This window comes from Anguilla rostrata, chromosome 1 (assembly GCF_018555375.3).
Source record: "Anguilla rostrata isolate EN2019 chromosome 1, ASM1855537v3, whole genome shotgun sequence".
Classification (NCBI taxonomy): domain Eukaryota; kingdom Metazoa; phylum Chordata; class Actinopteri; order Anguilliformes; family Anguillidae; genus Anguilla; species Anguilla rostrata.
The window spans coordinates 44156119-44173558 of record NC_057933.1 but is presented as its reverse complement, the minus strand read 5'-3'; the positions used below and the strand labels follow the sequence as shown (position 1 = coordinate 44173558).

Below are 17440 nucleotides of genomic sequence, written 5' to 3'. Positions count from 1 at the left end.
CGAGTTGTTACTGTTGTCGTGGTGAAAACAATCCCCCAGGACCAGGGTTGGACCCCCCTACCTTAGAGAGTTATGCTGAACATGCAAGTGTGCATTCCTTTCACATGTTTGAAGGGATGAAGACCCCACGAATACCTGACACGCATGCCGGTGTTCAGCTGCTTTGGCTGGAGTTTGTTCACATGGCCTTTAATTTAACGTGATTAAGACCCATGGCCTGTGGATGTGGCGAGGCTGCCCCAGGCGGGGCCTGTGTGTGCGCGCTCCTCTCTGGGCAGCGTGGGCTCCCTCCCCACCCCTCCCCACCGAGCTTCAGGGGCCCGGAGCACTGAATTGCCCCTCTTTGTCTCTGACCTAATGAACCCGCTCTTTGTTTTGTCTCCGGCTCGCTGCGTGGCCCGGTCGCGACTCCCTTGTTTTGGCTCCGGTCGGCCTTTTGTTTTGCTTTGTGTTTGTCAGCGTTCTGCGAAAGGTGCGCCCGCTCCCCCCCCCCCCCCCCCCCCCTCGGCTCCCGATCGCCATTGTGGCTCCGGTTCAGCTGGAGCTGTAACTCACCTGCCAGGGCTGGCAGAGGGCAGAACGGGGGCTTAATTATCTCCGCTCTCTCTCTCTTCTAAGTCGGAGCCGTTGACAAGCGCGGTAGAAACCCGCAGCGTCCCCGTTTGACTCACCGTACTTATCCAGCAGCGCGTCCCCTGAGTCCACCGGCTTTCTGCGTAGTAAATTACAAGAGCGTTTCAGTCGGCCTGGACTTAAGACAGCCTTTTATTGCGTACTGTTGTTAAGTTGTGACGGTTGGTGCTGTGAAGTCGTAGCGAGCGGGGCGCCGGTTCTAACCGTGATATTCCTAACGGGGCTCTCCGTACCCGCTGGGCTCTCTCCCCGCCCTGCAGACGGAGCAGATTAAGCAGCCGCGTGATGACCTGGGCAGTGCGCTCGAAGGCTCTGTGCAGCGCGTTTATCGGCGCTTTGAACGAGCCGCGTTGTCCGCATAGCGCCGGTGGACTTAACTTCCAATTAACGGGGAAAACTGGAAGTTCCAGCGCTTATCTTCAGCTCGCCGTTTCTCTCTTTCTCTCTCCCGCTCTGGAGAAAGTCGCGTATGGAGCCGGGCCTCCTGGGCGTGCCTGTGCTAGCGGGAGGGGGGGGGGGGGTCAACATAATTTAGCGCTGAATTCCATACGGGGGGCCCCGGATTAATAAAACGCGGAAGCGGCTTCCACACGGGGACCGGCTCCCATTGTCTTGCAGTCAGCAGCAGCGCTGCGCGGGTAGCAGTGCGTAAGCGGGCTGCTTTTCACCAGGGGCCCCTCTCCTCCTTGAGCCTCGGTAAAATACATTGTCCTCGTGCATCTCCATATGTAATTAACGTCAGAGAGAGAATCTCGCCCGGCAACTCGCGCCAGCTTTAAGTAATTAAGAAATTATTTACCGCAGGTGCCTAATCACGTTGTCCCAGGACACAGGTTTTTGAGTTGCGCCTTTTTTAAAAATTTTTATTTTATTTTTTTTTGTTTACGATTTTTTGTTCCACGGCTAAAACCGCCTCTCGCTTCCCGTGTGTGTTTTTTAAAGCTAGCTTCTCGGAGCGGTTCGAATTTGAGACGTGGCAGGGTGGGTTGCTCCGGCGGCAAAGTGTTTTGAAGTGTTCCCGGCGTGGCTGCGGGAGTCTCGGGTTGGGGGGGGGCGGGGGGGCGGGGGGGGGTGGAAGCGGGGAGGCTCCCCAGGGGGCGGGCGCTTTCATAGCGGCAGTCGGGGAGGATAGCGGCTGGGGGCTCGGCTTCTCTTTGGAGGAGGCACAGGTGCGCGCTCGACGCCTGCCGCTGACAAAGCCGCTGCCGGGGGCGACGCCGTGCCTGAAACGCGCCCCGCTCGCTCGCTCCTTCTGACGGGCGTGCCGACAATCCGAATCGCGCCCAAACGCAAAATTGATAAATAATGAACCCGCCCGCGCATACATTAGACCGTCTCAAAAGTCTGATTGACGGTTTCCCAGGTGGCAGCCGGGGGAGAGAAGGCAACACCTCATGGATTAAAGCGCCGCGCAGCGCGGGAAAAGCGGTTAGCGCGGCGGTGTTCTGACAGGGGGACTGTGGGTTTGAATCCCGGGCGGGACAGTGACGCGCGCGTCATTTTGCAAAGCGCTTATCCTGACTACCCTTCGCAAGCGCACGCCTGTTGTGGAATGAGCGTTGTTGAAAAGCGTTAAGCTTCCAGAGTAGGTTCTGTCTGCTGGGCTCAGCATAGGCGCAATGTGATCACGTGACTTGGAGGATCCTCAGGACAATGTGGTTTAGGGCTTCAGGTACTACATTTTTGACCCAGGAGTTCACCCCCCCCTCCCTCTGCTTTACCCAAAGTGATTTCCTTCCATTTCTAAAGAGAAAATTAAGCTTTTTCATTGGGTCTCTGAATGGAAAGTTCCATTTCCATGTAAGGCGATCTGGATAAAGTGCGGTGCTGTACGGTAATATTAATATACCAGAAGTGCTCTGGATTATATTATACATGGCTATGCACACTAGCAATAGACTGAGAACATTAAGCTGTAGTTGGACAGTAGGTCAGTGAAAATAATCTCTTCGGCGCAATCCCCAATGTTTGTTTGTCAGAAGGGCAGTTAAGTCGGCACACGGGGCAATCGTTCAGATTTCCAAATCATTTTCTGTCCTGTTTATATCATAACAGTAAACAAAATGCTGCTGATCTGTTCAGTCTACCATTCAATCTGGATTCGCCCACCCCCCCCTCTGTTTTTACACATCCTTCCAGGAATTCCAATCCCTCGTTGGGATGTCACTTACTGTCATACATTTGGCCTTTATTTAGAAATGTGGCTGCATGTGGGGAGCAGCGCACGCTTTTATTATGAAGGCTGTCAGGGCACTGTGGTGGATGACCGTGGTGGCCTGTGCGCATGGGATGTTTTGATAAAAACCGGGGGCAGAGGAGTTCCCCCTCTCGGGATTAAGAGCGCGGTTTGATCTGTTTGGCTGGGCTAAATCACATTTATAGGGACCCCCCTCTGAGCGTCCGGGGCTGCGGCTCTCCGTTTGAGGGGCGAGGGGGCAGGGAGGCCCCATCTGCGTGTTGTCTCTTAGTCTGTGTCATGTGACTTCACCCTCTGTTAGTGCTCAGTCCAATCGGGGGAATTGCAGTGAGATGGATGCTCTTTCCAAGAGATCGTTTCATGTCAAACGTGGGTACTGAGGGCATTTACAATCGTTCTAACCCCAACATGGTTAAATTCATGCTGAATACATATTTCCACACTATTGTGCTTTTGTGAGACTGCACAGCTCTGTTTTAGCAAATTTGACATTGTTTCAGGTGTAATGAAAATGCTAAGGGAATATATGAAGTTGAAACGGTACTGAAATCCATTAGATAAATTTGATGTCAAATTCACTTGGTTACTTAGTTGGTCCGTTCAGTTGCGGCACTTATTTTATTCTTATTCAGGTGGGGTGTGACTTATCTGTGCCTTCAGATATGCTCTGACCCAGGATTGGGGGCAATTCCATTTCCAGTTTCAAAATTGAAATTCAGTTCACGATTGGAAAAATGCCTCCAAGGTTTTACGAGGATTTTTCCATTTGTTGACCCCCAACCTCGTTCTGAACCCTGTTGTAATAAATGCTTTGGCCTAGCTTCATCAGCATTTGCCCTTTGATGCACAAATGAAAGTGTTACTTTTTCCATTGCAAACGCAATTAACATTGATAAAAGAATCCAGTGCTTTATCTCAGAAATGTCCGTTCTCCAAATCCGTACGTACTCAAAGCTGAGTTGAGAGAATTAAATTGTAATTTGAGATGCGTTCTCGCCATAACGGATCGGACCGGTCCAAAATGCAAGCTGCTGCACAACAGGTGAATTATGTCTCCTAAGTGCAACGGTTGTAATCTGCAGATAATGGATTCTGCTCTCATTCTGCCGCTCTTGGAAGACTTTCCCTCTGATGTAGCCTATGTGGAACTTTTCCTAAAGTTTGGGTTTAGGGATTCTGCTTGGGAACTGTGCTGACTGTACTGTCATTTAGCTGATTAAACAGAGCTTCTTTACCACGAGGTGAAGGCATGAAGCTCATAACAGATTGGGCGGAAGTGACGGTGCGTAAAAAACGGAGGACCAATGTGGAATGGTTACCGGGACCTTCGATACGCCTGCTTCTCTGTGGTATAAGTGTTGCGAATGTTTACTCACGAGTCACCTTTCACGGTGCTCCAAATTAGAAATGCTGAATGTCTGCTCTCGCTCTTTCACCCCTCGACAGATGTTTGAATGCCTGCACGTACTGCAAAACCAAGCACGCTCGGGGAGACTTGGCCAGCTATCCTATTGAGGAGCTTGTGGAGCGAGCCAGACAGTCCTTCCTGGGTAAGTACGGGTGGCCCCCTCCCCCACCTCCCCCCCCCAAGTCGCTGCCGTCAGTCACTCCACACCTCCACAGCCCGGTTTTGGCATGTGGTGGCACTGGCAAATGATCAAAGTCCTGGCAACCCAGGTTTCCCCATTTGTTTGTTTACGAGTCCTTCTCGATTGGATGTCGGCTTTGGTCAACCCCGCCTCCTCCCCCCCCCTCCCGCAGAGGCAGGCATTCCCCCAAAACGGCAGGACTATTTCTGGAGTTTGTCACCAGCTCTGGCATGTCACTGGGCAGACAGGGTCTTGAACCTTCGTTTTTTTTTTTGTAACCGTCGCTGACCAATCAGCAATCGGCGAGTCAGACCTCGCTCAGTGTCGCTGTTTACTGGTGTGTGTGTGTTTATGCCCGAGTGTTGTCCCTGCTCGCGGTACATTACCGTGTCCTGGGAATTAGGTTTGATTGGAAAAAAAAAGTAAAACCGGTCTCCGTAAGAGCATGGCATTCTAAGCTGATGAAAAGATTATTTCAAAATGATGTTTATGAGCTACTGGCCACATTTTAATCTTCCCTCTGCACCTAATTCTGGTTAATGCCCGGACCGGTTAATGCGCGCGTCTGCCGGGGCCGCGCATGAATATGCATCTATTGATCTGCTTCAGCTGCCGCGGGTTTTATCGAGCGCGGCTAAACAACCGGACTTATTTATCTGAACACATGCTAATGTTTCTGTTGTGTGGGATAACGCGGCGGAAGAGGCCGCGCTGGTGCGGCTGATCGCTTCGGCGCGAGGCAGGGGCTCGTCGCATTACGCACCTTCGACTCGCCTTTGATCAGCTGCGATGCGGCGGATTTGCGTGCGCTCCCACCGAACTCAATTTCCGTAAAACTTGACATTTGTGTCTTAAGAGGGCTAGGACCATGTTGAGAAGCACAGCGGAAAGCATTACTCAGTGGGTCTGCAGACTGTTTCCCCCCGTTATGACGTGACTGGCGTTTACTGTATTGCGCTCATGATCTGAGGTGTGTGGAGGTTTCGCTAGACGCTTGCTTGATTGGGAAACTCCGAAATGGGAAGTGAGAAACTGAATCACGGCAGCAGTTATAAATGCAGAAATAAGGGGAAGATATGCTTGTTGTTTTAAGGACATTTACAAAAATGAGGAGCTGAAGCACAGACAGTGTTGTGTCAGCCATCTTGCCCAACAGCCTATGTGAGTGTGATGACGTGCACGTGTCTTTTGTATGTCTGGGTGAGAGGTTTTATGTCTGTCTGTGTGTGTGCGCACGTCAGATTGAGTTTGCGTTTTTGTGTGAAGGCGTGTTCCAGTGTTCAGTGGATGCGTGTGCGTGATCGAGGGTATATTGTGTGTATATGTGAGAGAGTGTGGAGATGTTAGCGTGCACGTGTCAACGAGTGTGTGCGGTGTGTCTGTTTATGTATGTGCGGTGTGTCTGTTTATGTATGTGCGGTGTGTCTGTTTATGTATGTGCGGTGTGTCTGTTTATGTGAGTATGTGTGGTGTCTGTTTATGTGAGTGTGCATGGTGTGTGTTTATGTGAGTATGTGTGGTGTCTGTTTATGTGAGTGTGTATGGTGTATGTTTATGTGAGTATGTATGATGTGTGTGTGTTTATGAGTGCGGGTGCTATTTGTGTTCCTGTGAGTGTGCGCGGTGCGTGTGTGCGGGAGAGAGAGAGTGAGCATAGGAGCAGGAAATAGGGAGTCGAAGGCAGTGGAACCACTGGAGCCACAGAGAGGCAATTGTTTTCTGAGGTGCTCCGTTGGTTTGTGCAGAACGTTTTAAGCTTTCTCTCATTATTTCCTCAGAAGACGCCTCTGTCTAAAGCCTGCTTTTGTACAGATTTACTATTCATCCGGTGTCATATCCACCCAAGGACATCTCTGCCAGCTCGCTGCATCCTTTTTGCTTATGAGCACATTCAGTTAATGCAAAGCTATTGGGTTCCATATTGTCAAATAAATGGAAAGAATGATTAATGAGCAAAGATCAAATGTTTGCCTAATCCTATGATTTCACACACGGCCTGTTCTGTTTAAACGGAATGAGAAAAAGAGAGGGAGCGGTAATGATAAACAGACTTTCCGCCCCCCCCGCCACTCGAGACTCGCTCCCGCGGCGCGGCGCGGCGCGGTGCGGCGGCGGTCCCTCGCGTCTCTCAGCGACGACGGCCGAACGGAAGAGAGCGCTTTCCGTCTTCCCGGGTTAAAGGCGGCGGCGCTGCCCCACGGCGTTCCCTCGCCGGGCCGGGAGTTAGCGGGGGGGGAACGGAGAGGGGCTAATTCGGCTCGGGTTCATTAGCGTCGATCCAGACCGCCGCTAGCTATCGCGCGCACCGCTCCCTTTGTCTCCGAGCGACATTAGACAAATTAAAGGCAGTGCTGTAATCCAGGGCCTTATTAATGCGGCTCCAGAGTTCAGCCCAATCAATGCGCGGGCCAGAGCGATCGCTGGAGCTGAGCGTAAACCCCCCCCCCCCGGCAGTTATGGGGCACGCTCAGAGAGTCCCCGTCTGCTGATGTCAATTGACGCCGGTTGTCGAAGGTGCGAAAGAAAACCCAGTTAACATTTGGGGAACCGAATGTATTCGTTTCTTTTCTGTAGCGTGTACCCTGTTTTATTATTTGGGAATGGAGGGTCACAGCTGCTGTTGTGCTACTCAGTAAAGTGCCTGGATTTGTCCTCTGGAATTCAGCTGTACGAACGGGCCCTGCGATTTGATTAGCTCAGTGCTTCCGAGTAAAAGCACTAGACCGAATACTAATTCAGGTAACTATTTACCACAGTGAGGATTTACTCATTTATCCTGGCACTTTGAAGGAGTTCTGTATCTGCTCAAATTTGATTGTGAGGTAAATGGCTGTACTATGCCAAAAAAAGGGAGCCTTTTTGAGTAATCTGAATTATTCAAATGGCGGGATGAATAATCGCATCCAGCTTTTTACATGCATTTCCCCGGCGTGGTGCTCCTTAATGCGCACAGTGCCCAGAAGCCTCGCGCTCGGAGTGGATTGAGGGGGGGGGGGGCGCGTAACCCGGGTGACGGGGAGCCCGGCCCCGCCCGGTCATCTTTCACACGGGGGGGGTTGGTGGCCTGCCCCGGCTTTGAGGCTCAGCTGAGGATTGTTCGGGGTTTCTGCTCGAGTCTTCCGCGATTCGCTTTTGGGGCATGCCTGTCGCTCGGCATGCTGGGCCTTGCCCTGGAACCTCGTTTCTACATCGCGCCCCTGCTGGTCTCTTTCTCCGCCCCCGAAGTGCCAGCGGTGTGCCGCAGGGCCTCTTTGGTACCTCTCTCAGAGACCCTACTCTTATTTCGTCTATGACACGTTGAGCATAGCTGGATTTTGCTAGGTTTCTGCAGTTGCTAACTGTCACGTTAATTTTGTTCTGTATGAATCTGCCTGCCTACGCGGGGTTGAGCGTGTCCAATTCCCAGCCCAATTTGGAACGGCCAATCATCTGCATCCGCAACCGCGTGCGTGCGCGAACGCCGCTGCCGATTCGGGAGAGGGTGGACGTGTGCGGCTCTCCTCCGAAACGCGTGGATCCGCCCGCCTTTTGTCGCGGTGTTCATTTCGTTTATTTGTCACGTTCGTCCGTCTCCGTTCTGACCGTCGGTAATCAAAGAAACGGTCGGAGTGATTTGCCGTCAAAGCAGGGAAGCGACGCTGAGTCAGTGTGAAGGTGCCTCACCCTGATTTCTTCAGAGCAGCTGCACACTTCTGAGCGGAATATTCTAGACTCCGTCACTGACACACTGTGTGGAGGTGCCTGAGGAAGAAACCGGTCGTAAATATGCGTGCTCTTGTGCGGTATTGATCCTCTGCTCATGTTACCAGTAGCTAGTACATTACTGTCAGTGATTATTAATTATTACTGCATGAGTGCAGGGCTGTATTGGTTTTACCGCCCATTGCGAGTTTTATTTGCTTGTTTGTTTTTCATCCATTTCCATGATTACGCTTGTGTCCACTCCCCAAAAGGGCTGGAGAAAGAGGGTGTAGCCATCCCTGGTTCTGAAAAGCAATAAAATGTCTTCCATGATGGTTTCGTCTTAATTAGTTTTATTGGTGGTATTAATAGCTTTGTCAGAAGGGTTCGGAGCTGTACAGGGCTGCGAATGCCCAAGCTCTTTCCTGGTCTGTATGTTCAGATTGAGTGCAGTTGTGTGAAGTGTGAGCGTTGCATTGTTGGACTTTTCCAGATGTGGTGTCCTCCAGTACAGTAAGGGTGAGCTCATCTGTTTTATGTGCCTGTTGAACGGTGCAGTTTCTCCCAGCTGTAGTATTGATGTGGGTGTTTGTTACAGCTGTGGTGAAAACGCATGCACGCACACCAGCATGCAGACATGACTACACACATGCGAACACTCACACACCAGCGTGCAGACATGACTACACACTCACACACCCACACACCAGTGTGCAGACATGACTACACACTCACACACCCACACACCAGCGTGCAGACATGCCTTACACACACTCAGTTTCTCCCAGCTGTAGTATTGTACCACTCACACAAACGCTACATGAAGGTGCATCTCTGTGACTCGCATGCATGCAGAAACACGCACACGCTCACCTCTCAGTGCGGTGCGCGACACACCGAAGCCCCTCCCCCTCTCCGGTAGTAGTGGCACATCTGCGCCCGGGACGCTTCCTGCGCTGAGAGCTTTGAGGCCGAGCGGGCCTGCAGTTAGGCAGCTCCACGCTCTGCGGAAGGATCGTTTGAGCCCCGTTGCTCCGGCCGCAGCAGCAGCGCGAGCGTAAAGACCAGGTGTAATAGCTTTTTAATGATCAAAGTGGACGGCATTAGAACCTACGGCTCCGCGGAGCGACGGGGGTCCAGCCTGAGGGGGCCACACCTCAGCGCTCTCGCGCGAAACATTCAGCTTGATTATCGACTTAGCGAGCGGCTGATGATTCGCCGGGTGGTCGGACGTGCGCTTAATCGCGCAGCGTCAGGCGGGGGGGTGCGCTGCGCTGGTCGTTAACTCCGCCGCCGCTCTCGGTTTCTCCGTTTCCGCGTCCTGCACCCGGGCGGAAGGTACGGACTCACCGCCTTTTCCGTGCGTCTCATCCGGCCGCCGACCTCGACGCCCCCCCCCGCCCCCCCCCCCCCCCCCACCAGACCACCGGTCCTTCGAAGCCCCGCGGGACGAGCAGCGCTCGCGTAATTAACTGCTCGGAGGAGCCTGTTCAGCGGCGGCCGGCGACGCCCCCGGTGCTTAGAGCCGTGGTGCGCTGCGAGCCGAAGGCGGCCTTGCTCTCCGCGCTCGCGTTCCCTTTCAGGATCCGCTCCTGGTTTTCCGCTCGGGCTCTAAATGAAAGGGACCGCGGCGGCGCTAATTGTGGCCGAGCCGGTCCTCCGTTTTCCCTCCGCTTCCCTTCGACGCTCGGGACGCCGGCCCGGCCGGGTCAGACGCGCCGCTCCCCGTTCACACCCCCGAAACGAAGATCAAAGCGGCCGCGGACGGATTCCCAGTCCTGACCTTGGCCATCATTAGCCGTTTGCCCGTGAAAAAAAATAAACCAAAAAAACAAATCTTTCAAACGAGAGGCCTCTTTGATTCGATAAAGAATTTTCCTTCAATTTCTCCCACTCCCTTTCTTTTCTCTTGCCATCTGTTTATCTCTGAAATGTTAATAAAAATCCACATTAATTACTTAGCAGTGGGGTGCCTGTTACGATGCTTTATTATGTGAAATCCATATGTAGACTGCCTATTGATCTCCGGTGGGAGCGATCTGGCTGGTCTTTGGTGCCGGAGAGCCGCTTTCCTTTTTGATTCCGATTTTCGTCCGCTCCGACGGTTCATTAAGACCCGCTTTCAAAGAGGCATCGACCTCACCTCCGCTCGGCCCCGACCGACTCCCCGCACAATCGCTCATCTCTCCCAACGCGTCTTTCAATTTTTAATTGTGCTCTTTTGTTCAACGCTCGCTGTTTTTTTTACTTCACTCGCTTTGTCTCGGGCTAAAGTGTACAGGAATTCGCGAGCCCCGTGGTGGCGGGCGGCGAGTGCTAACGGAACGATAGCGTGCGCTAACGGAACGATAGCGACCGCTAACGGAACGATAGCGACCGCTAACGGCGGAGAGCGGCTCGCCTGAACACGAGCGCGCGCTAACGCGCGGTGGAATTCAGGGCGCTCTGAGTGACGCTGAAGCGAACGTTCGATCTAGCGCCGCGCGGTTTTCCTCGTTTTCGCGTTTGCGTGGGCCGCTCCCGCGCCCGAGACGGACGACTTGATGGGAAAAGCATTGATTGACGCGGCGAGCGCGGGCAGAGATGGAAGTATCGACAGCTCGGATGTGAAGCGAGGTCACTCCCCGAAACGCGCTTTTAAATGCGTATCATTTATTCAGGCGCGTTTATTTATTAATGGTGTTTCGCGAGGCGGTTGAGCGCCGAGGGGGCTTTTGTGCGCGCGGCGGCGCATCGATCGGGCCAGGTGTCAGGAGCGCCGCGGGCTCGCCGCGCCAGCGAGGCCTTCGCCGCGCGCGGAACAGACGCTGCCGAACCCGCAGCGTTTATTAAATGTTACCGACGATCGCTGTCTGGCTGTGTCTGGAAAGGCCCCAGTGCCCCTCCCGCAAGGTGAGGCTCGTCTCCTCGGCTTCCTCTCCCCTGATGAAGTTAGACCAGGCCTCCCGCCCGCTATTGTGCCGCGCCCTGCGCCACATGTTTGGAATGCGGGGGCCGGTGTTTATTTGGCATGGGGGTGAGGGGTGCACCGAGGGTCTGGGTCCCGCAGCTCGGGCGGTGAGCCGCTCTTTCCCCCGGGTGGGGGGTGGGGGGGGGGGTGGGGTCGCCCGGGGTAACGGAATTCCCGCCGCCGCTCGGCCCGAGAGCGCGGCCGTAAATCAGACGCGTGCGCGGCTCCGGAGCGCCCGCGCGGAATCCCCGCTCCGTCTAGCAGCGAAGACTTCCAGATGTTCCGGGTCTTTCCAGAACAGTCCGGGAACGGCCCTGTCAGCCACGGCTCTCCTCCCCGGCTGGATCTGCGGGGCGGAGGGAACGGGGATTGCGAACGAGGCGGCCGCGCCGCCCCCCTAGCGCTTTCGCTGAAACCCCCCAGCCCCGCCCAGCCCCCCCCCCAGCCCCCACCGCCCTTCCAAGAACATCCTGATTCTACATTTCAAATCTCTACCCTTTTCTCAACCTGTGATCTGGAAGAAAACTGATATACTTCTCCAAACACAAGCTAACTACTCATGCGGTCCTACAGTATCCATAAGTATGTAGAAGTATGTAGAATGTAGTATAGCCTAATTGTTAGGAACTAGGCTGGTAACACCAAGGCTGTAGGGGCCATTCATGTGTGGGGCGCTGGTGTTGTACCCTTGAAGTAAGCGCTCACCCTGAGTCGCTTCAGTAAATATCCAGCTGGGTGATGGATACTAAGCTGCGTTAAGTGACTCCGGTTAAGAGCGTCTGCTAAGTGCCTGAGTGTATAGTACGCGTGTCCAGGAATGTACTGTATCTTATGTCTGCGTACTTGTGGGTTGGTGAACAGGCGTTTCGTCAGAGTTCACGTGCGTTCCGTCCTCCGGCGAGGACTCGGACGCGCTCCTCTGACACACGGCCGCCCATCTGTCCGTGAGCGCCGCCGCATGCTAGTGATTTGCCGGCCGAGGTCTGTCTGGGTCAGCCGTGCCCGGCTATTATTAGCCGGGCCAGGAAAGCGTTATGAATCACGAGGTGATGTGGGGAGAAATGAAGCTCTAATTATAGAGCGGACTTGAACAATGCGCCGATAAGCAGCCCTCCGGTGACCGGAAGAGCGTCGGTGCTTCAGCTACTGACCGCCCGAGCAGGGGGCGGAGCCTGCTGCAGTCAGGCGGCTCACCCAACAGGGCCTCGAGAGAGAGAGAGTGTGTGTGTGTCTGTGTGTGCGCTTGTGAATGTGTGTGTGTGTGTGTGTGTGTGTGTGTGTGTGTGTGTGTGTGTGTGTGTGTGCGTGTGCGTGTGCGTGTGCGTGTGCGTGTGCGTGTGCGTGTGCGTGTGCGTATCTGTGTCTGTGTCTGCGTGTGCCTGTGTGTGTGCGCTTGTGCGTGCATGTGTGTCTGCAGTGTGCTGCCTTGGGTGACTGTGACAGGCTGTCTGGTGTAGTCTTCCTCACTGTTAGTCTGGCTCTGTGGTTGTGACATGCATTAGTAGTTGTGATCTGCCTTGTCTCTCTGTGCGTGGTCTCTTTGCATGACACAGAAAGGACAGTCGGTCAGCACGCGTGTATGTGCCTTTGTGTGTGGGAGTGCGTGCCTGTTGAGCGTGTGGTATGTGTGTGAGCGTGTGGTACGTGTGTCGATGTGTACGCACAAGTGGTTAGCGACCGCACATAAACCTGTGCGTTTAATTTGGCTGGGCTGTCTCGCGGCGTAGGGGGGAGCCTAGGTGGGGTGCGTCCCCGCGCGCGCATGGACAAGGGTACACGGTCTCAACACAACACAACGCCTCGGCCGAATGAAACACCCCCTTTCAGCCGAACGAAACGCCCCTCTTGACCCGCAGACCCCCCACCCCTCCCCTCCCCGTGATTAAACCCGAGAGGAAGGGGCAGGTAGCCCGAGCGGGCCTACACGTGTGCGCGGGCTCCAATCTCCCCGATAGGAGGCGGGGTTAAACAATCAGAGCCTCCGGTTCACAGATAGCACGGCGGAGCTGAATAAACGCCACGGCCTTAATGAATACTCCGCTCAAATATTTACAGAAGGGGAGCGGGCGGGGGGGGGGGGCGGGGGGGGGGCGGGGGGGGGCGGTCCTCCGGGGCCCGGAGCGTAAGGCTGATGTATGGGCCGGGCTTGGGGTGTGCGCGGGGGTGACACGTTCTGCGCTCTTCGGCAGACTCCAGGTTCCAGATGGGGGAGGGTGGGGGGTGGGGGGGTAATAAGGCTTCCAATCAGGCGCGTTAGGGAGCGGCGCACTTTGGACTCCTCCTAAGCGCGTAAACGAGGGGCCAGGGTACCGCACCTCGCACCGCACCTTATTAATCTTTCATGCGCGCAATCTGTCCGCCCGCGCTGCGCGGTCAGGGCCCAGCTGATACCCACAACACACACACACACACACGCCCCCAACACACACACACACTCATATACACACACATACACACACACACACACACACACACACACACACACATACACACACACACACACACTTAGCCCCGCCCGCTCAGCCAGGTGTGGAGGTACAGGGGTCGCCGAGGAGCACCTGGTATGCCGTAGGGCCCGAAGCGTCCCCGTTGTTGTATTGGTAACTTCCGCCATTTTGGCTCGCCTGCCCAAATGTTAATCTCCCTCTGCGGCTCGATGGAGATGTTGCTACGGGAACAAGGCAGTGACGCGAGCAGGTGCAGCGGTTACGGATTCTCCTCGCCCGCGGCCGCCGCGACAGGCTGCAGGTGGGACGGGAAGGGTGCCGCTCCTCCCTCTTTTCCCAGGGGGCCGCGGGGTGGACGCTGGGGCTGAAACTGCCTCCGCTGACCGCCTGGGGGCCGTTCTGCTCTCCGCTCGAACGGCTCTCTCATTCTCGCTCCTTTTCATTGGTCGGTACGAACCGATTCACAAGCAGCCATTGGTGGAGGGGAAAAAAAACCTCACCAGTCCACAGCCGACTGTCTGCTTCTCATCGAGTCTCCTTTTATTGTGCATCTTCAGTGAACCCCCTCTTTTAATAGCCGGTGCTGGACTTTATTTTAAAGGCATTTAAATGGACAGTAGCAGCTTTTTGGGGGCATTGAATCGTGCCTGATGCAAATGTTTGATTGTGCTTTCTGGCTCATCTGTACTTAATAGAATCCATACAAACAGTAAGTGCTTCCGCATCATTTGAAAATGTTAATAGGCACATTACTGGAATTACTTGTAACACACATAATTTAACAGTGAAAATCTCTGCAGTACACGGGTCTGCGTGAGAATGAAGAAGCGGGCCTTTTTTTCTGTGTGGGACCTGACGCAAACGGCGTCGTGCTGTTTGGCGTTACCGAGGCGACCCGCGCTTGCACTGTAGTAACCCCCCGTGAGTCGCTGCGTTTTCGCGGACGCGCGTCTCCCTGACACCGGATGCGTGTCTGACGGCTTAGCAGAGGCACAGGTCACAGGTCACAGGTTTTTTCTTTTTAAATTTTTTATAGAAGCGACGTGCGCGGGAGGCGGGGGGACGTACTTTTAAATGCATGAGATCGGCCGGTTTTTCCAGATTCCGGATCTATTTTGAGAAAGAAATCCATTTTGAGTGGAAGCCGGCGGACTGTAATGAATGCGCTTCCTTCCCCCCCGACGAGTGAGATCTGTAGAAGCGACGAGTCAGCGGTCCCCGCCCGCGCTTTGCAATACGCCGCGTTTTAAAGCCAATCAGTCAGTCATAATCAATACGCTGATATCAATAGTATCCCGAACCCTTCAGCGGGATATCGAAATTGCCGTTAACGTTCTTCACCGCCCCCCCTCTCCGTACGGATAGGTAAATAACTCCGGTCTCTGCTGTAATTAATGTCCGCCCCGCCCCGGCCCGCGCTGGGGTTCCCGCCGCTTTTCGGAGCGACGGTCACGGAGACCGACCGCGTGCTTAGCCGCTTAGCCGCGAAGCTCCCGCCATCTCTGCCTCTGAGGCGTCGCGTCGGAAAACGCCGGAGGCTCGGACCAGTCGCCGGTGTTTTTCCACCGAACCGCCGCCGACTTGCCCGGACTCCGGTGGTACGCGGAGGAGCGGCGCGGCGCGGCGGCGGGAGCGTGTGAACCGCCGTCACGGCGGGAAGTGAAAGCGCCCTCTCCCGCTCTTCTCACATGGCCGACCGCCAGATGACACTCGGGCGTGAAGACACGAGAGCCGCATTTACAGAGCGCAGACGCTTTTAAACATTTTAAGGGCTCTCTTTATGTGTTTTTTATATTTTATGCTCCCGGTTATGCTCCGGCCAGCATATTTTTAGGATTTTTGTACTCGCGCGTATTGAGAAGTCATTTCTGTTTATCGGCTGGACAGTAGCAGGGTCATGAAAGCGGAGCTTCCTTCCTCAGATGCCATTTACTGGCTTTGACTGTGTTTTTTTTTTAATGGCAGGAAATAATAAGTAGCTTGTCAGCGACCCGTGCCCTCTCTGTGATCCTGTCCTCAGCGTCCACCCACAGACGGAGATATCGACAGTCGTTGAGTATAATTGGAGGACTTCAGAGGGGAGAGGAACGCAGGCTTTTTTTTGGGGGGGTGGGGGGGTGTGGGGGACCTACGCTTGGTCAGCCCTACCGCCCCCACCCCCCCTCGGCTGGCGATGTGAAAAAGGCACGCAGCGCACCGCAGCTCATGTAATATTGATAGCGGCCTTCGCCCATCAGCAGGCATTGGCTGCTATTGACAAAGGCCTCCCGTGGAGCTCTGAGCAGGCCCGACCCAGACAGGCAGAGCGGGTGACCATCCCCCCCCCAAGACGGGCCTCCCTCGGCCGGGGCTTCAGCACAGCCACCACGGCAACGCTCTTTCTCTGTTGCGCACACGCATTCATGCTCGTATGTATGTACACACTCACGCACACAAGCATGTACACACACACACACACACACACACACACACGCATACCCGTACGCACACGCGCACACACACACGCATACCCGTACACACGCGCACACACTCGGAAGCTGGCTCCGTAGCAGGGCTAAAAAAAAAAGGAGTACGTGCACCTGCCAACAAAACCAGCCCCCTCCACACCGGCCCTCGCCATTGGCCTGTTGGCGTGTGACGTCAGCGCCCGTCGGGCCCAATCACTGCCTCGCAGGACGGCAGTCAGTTTCCCTGCCGCCGAACCTCTCAGTGGGGGCGAGCAGCAGAACAAAAGCAGGGAGAGGGGCTCCTTTCTCCACCCCAGCTGGGCCGTTTCCATCCGGGCCGGGATGAATAGGGGGCCCGCGGTCAGGCAGAGGGCGTGTGGCGGAGCTAAAGGTGTTTCCATTATTACACCTCCGCCAGGTGGAGGCCCGGGGGGAGGGCGGAGGTGAGGGGGGGGCGTGACCAGAGCACGGCAGGGCACCATCTGCTTGGCCCCTCCTTTATTTAAGCTCCCTGTTATGTGTGTGTGTGTGTGTGTATGAGTGTGTGTTTGTGTGCATTTTGAGACTTTCATACAGAACTGTGCAAAAGTCAAAGACCACCCTTTTGTTTATTCAGTTTCCAGTCAAATCAGGAATATGTGAAATTAGTTTTTTTTCAGTGTCAGACAGTAACGGGAAATTACAGAATTACAGAATTTACCGTTAAGTATTATCTATCAGTATTTGTCCACTCTTTCTTTTGTGCACCACTTTGTCTTCTATGCTTCCAATCAGCGAACAAGTTACAGCATTCTCCTCCCAAGAAAAGATGTTTGCAAAAGTGTCAGTGACATTACGTTAGAATCCTTTGCCTTTGACTCTAGCATTGAAACAAACAGACTACCAAAACACTCCTTTACTGCCTTTCACATTTCTTCGTCTTATGCATCTAAAATGGCTGAAGGAGATGTTTGTGATGAGATCAGATATAAGATACTTCAACTGTATAAGGAAGATACATGTCTAAGGAAAATTAGTGGAAAGAACAGGAGTTTCCAAAACTTGAGTTCAAAAGATGATTACAGGATACAGTACAGAAAAACTATGACTAACAACCGTGCAAGAACTGGTAGACCACTGAAAATATCACCATCACAAAGAGTGTACTTTCTGAAATGTATGAAGTGATAGAAGGCAGTGCTGTACGTACACTACTGAAGCAGTGAAAGACTCTGAACCATGTCTACGACCATCAGTTAAACATGCTGCAGTATCAGTGCAAGTTTGGGGTTGTATAACATCATCTGGAGTTGGTGATTTGGTTCTGATTGAAGGCATCATAAATGCTGATGAACACAAACAAATCTTAACACATCATGCAATACCCTCTGGACAGCATTTGATTGGGAGCAAATTGATTGTACAGCAAGATAATGACCCCCCAGCACACTGCTAAGAAGATCCAGCTGTTTATGTTCTCAGAACAATGGACTGACCACCCCAGAGTCCAGACCTCA

At 53.9% G+C, this 17440-nt stretch overlaps 1 protein-coding gene across 4 annotated transcripts in view; it reads left to right on the top strand.

The window, feature by feature from the left end:
• The window catches only part of cdkal1 (CDK5 regulatory subunit associated protein 1-like 1), a 373644-nt gene that overhangs the window by 137693 nt on the left and 218511 nt on the right, over positions 1–17440 (top strand). For all 4 annotated transcript variants that reach the window (XM_064308720.1, XM_064308705.1, XM_064308712.1 and 1 more), the window contains one exon: positions 4277–4380. In XM_064308720.1, the coding sequence (XP_064164790.1) occupies positions 4277–4380 (104 nt within the window). The remainder of the gene's footprint in view (positions 1–4276; positions 4381–17440) is intronic.